The sequence below is a fragment of the Sprattus sprattus genome, assembly GCF_963457725.1.
Source record: "Sprattus sprattus genome assembly, chromosome: 2".
NCBI lineage: Eukaryota > Metazoa > Chordata > Actinopteri > Clupeiformes > Clupeidae > Sprattus > Sprattus sprattus.
The window spans coordinates 19,241,608-19,244,107 of NC_137921.1; the positions used below are offsets into that span (position 1 = coordinate 19,241,608).

General features: G+C 46.1%; 1 protein-coding gene across 1 annotated transcript in view; it reads left to right on the plus strand.

Annotated features, from left to right (window-relative positions):
• nbas (NBAS subunit of NRZ tethering complex) overlaps positions 1–2,500 on the plus strand; it is a gene marked incomplete at both ends in the record, with an annotated part of 156,630 nt that overhangs the window by 10,333 nt on the left and 143,797 nt on the right. The window contains 1 exon segment of the mRNA XM_080857545.1: positions 1,468–1,601. Within this exon segment, the coding sequence (XP_080713671.1) occupies positions 1,468–1,601 (134 nt within the window).

Consider the following 2,500-nt stretch of genomic DNA (forward strand, 5'->3'; position numbering starts at 1 on the left):
CACACACACACACACACACACACACACACACACACACACACACACACACACACACACAGAGAAAGAGAGAAACCTCTCTCTGAGTGAACCAAATGCCCAGTGAAATGAGATTGATGTGTGCTGGGCGCTCAGGTACGACGGCCCTCTGCTGTTCGCCGAGTCGTGATCCGTGTCTTGGCTGCAAGATGAATCGCCATGGTGTGTGTGTGTGTGTGTGTGTGTGTGTGTGTGTGTGTGTGTGTGTGTGTGTGTGTGTGTGTGTGTGTGTGTGTGTGTGTGAGAGGTAGGTAGGTAGAGAGAGCGAGAGAAGAGAAGAAGAAGGCCATGTTGTGCGTGTGTGTGAAGACGGTCGTAGTGATTTATGGCGGGAGATTAACCGTGCTCTCCGCTATCTCTACCGCTAAGCGTCAGCGATCCTAATGGATGAGCCGTTTCTTGTTTTCTCCGCTGGCTAATTTTTGAAACGGGGTTGGAGCTTCTCTTTTCTCTTGTGCAGGTGGAACAAACGAGGGGGACAGAAATAGCCTGAATAGCCCCACCTCCCCTGTCACACACGCTTTAGCGTCCGATGATGTGTGTGTTAGTAATAGGGCTGCAGGCTGCGAGTGCATACGGAACTTTAAGGAGACAGTTGGACATGGACTGTGTGCCCAGCTTCCTAGACGCAAAGGAAGAAAAAAGATTGTGACGATTCACTTCTCACAAATAAAAAAAAAGTTAGGCAGACGGGTCAGAATACACTTTAGCATTACCAGCCTGGCTAAATACCAGGCGAGATTATTAGATCACCCCTCGGAAATCCTGACAGTCAAGCTGTAATTGGGTGATTGATATGGGTGTGTGCCCATATGTGTTTCTGTTAATGTGTATGTGATTGCATTTCAATTGTTTGTGTGTGTGTGTGTGTGTTTGTAATATCTTTCTTTGGCATTTCCATCTCTATACTGGTGCCCTCTAGAAGACCTAATGAATATGTGTTTATTTCCTGGCACCATCCTCACCGTTGTGTGTGTGTGTGTGTGTGTGTGTGTGTGTGTGTGTGTGTGTGTGTGTGTGTGTGTGTGTGTGTGTGTGTGTGTGTCTATCTGTCTATCTGTCTGTGTAGTCTGGGAGTAGTGTCTTAATAACATGCTTCTTTTAAATGTCTCTCACTAATGCTAAAATAATTGTCTTGCCATGAGCATAGCCATACGTGCATTACGCCTACATTTTCTACCCACCTTGCTTTGCCATGAATGAATGAATGAATGAACGAATGCCACATGCAACGTTATGCCCTCATGCTTCTGCCTGCAGTGTGTGTGCTCTGGATATTATTAAACTAACCCAATGTTCAGAGAGAAGGAAAGGGAGAGAGAAGGAAAGGAAGGAGAAAGAAAGGAAGAAATATCAGTTTGCAGTCAGGAGTGACATCGGTGGACCCTGAGTGGACGTACGGTTTAAGGCTTCTTCTGCTTGTACCCACAGTGCCCAAGGACCCCAACCCTCAGTGGCGCCGGGTGGCATGGAGCCATGACTGTGCTTTCCTGGCGTACTCCGACAGCACCGGCACCGTCCGGCTCTTTGACCTCATGGGGAGCGAGCTCTTCATCATACCACCGGTAATGTCTCTCTCTCTCTCTCCTTCTCTCTTTCTCTGTCTCTCTACTCGTCTCTCTCATATTCTCTCTCTGTTTCTCTCTCTCTCTCTGTCTCTCTCACTTACTCTATGTGCATATGTGAGCTAGCAAGAGAGTGACTGTATCTTTAAGGTTGGGTGTGAGTAGTAGGCTTTTTGTCGGCACACTTTTTGGGTGGATGTACATTTATTTGTGTGTGTGTGTGTGTGTGTGTTTTTATTTGTCTGCATTTGTCTTGGAGTGTATGGTTCATGATTTGCGGTAGACATTTTCAGTGTGACTGGGTGTTTATCCACACTCCAGTGTGTGTTTTTGTGAGTGTGTGTGTATTTTTGTGTTGGTGTTTATCAGTCTGGGTATAATGGTGCCCCAGGCGCTGTCGTCTGGAGAGGGGATCTGTCCTCGCTCTGCTGCCCAAGCGTGAAGCACATTTTCTGGCTCTTTGCAGCTCTAAGCCCCCCCTGCTGCCCTGGAGGCGCTGGTCGCCTCACATCCACCCTCACACACTCCTCTCTTCATCCCCCACTTCTCTCTCTCTCTCTTTATCTCAACGTCTTTCTTTATTGGCCTGTCTTTCTTTCTCTATAGCTCTCTGTCGCTCAAATTCAAATGCTCTCTCTCTTTCTGTTTCTTTATAGCTATAATTCAAATGCTCATGCATGTTTGTTTTTTGTTTTTGAGAACTGTAATAAAGGAGTTTTCAATATTCAAAAATGTCTCTCTCTCTCTATTCCTCTTTCTCTCTGTCTCTCTTTCTCATATTCTCTCATACATCTTTCTGGATAGCCTTTGACCTCTTTATAGCTCTCTATCTCTTTACTCTCTCTCTTTCTCATATTCTCTTATATGTCCTTCTGGATAGCCTTTGACCTTGGAATCTG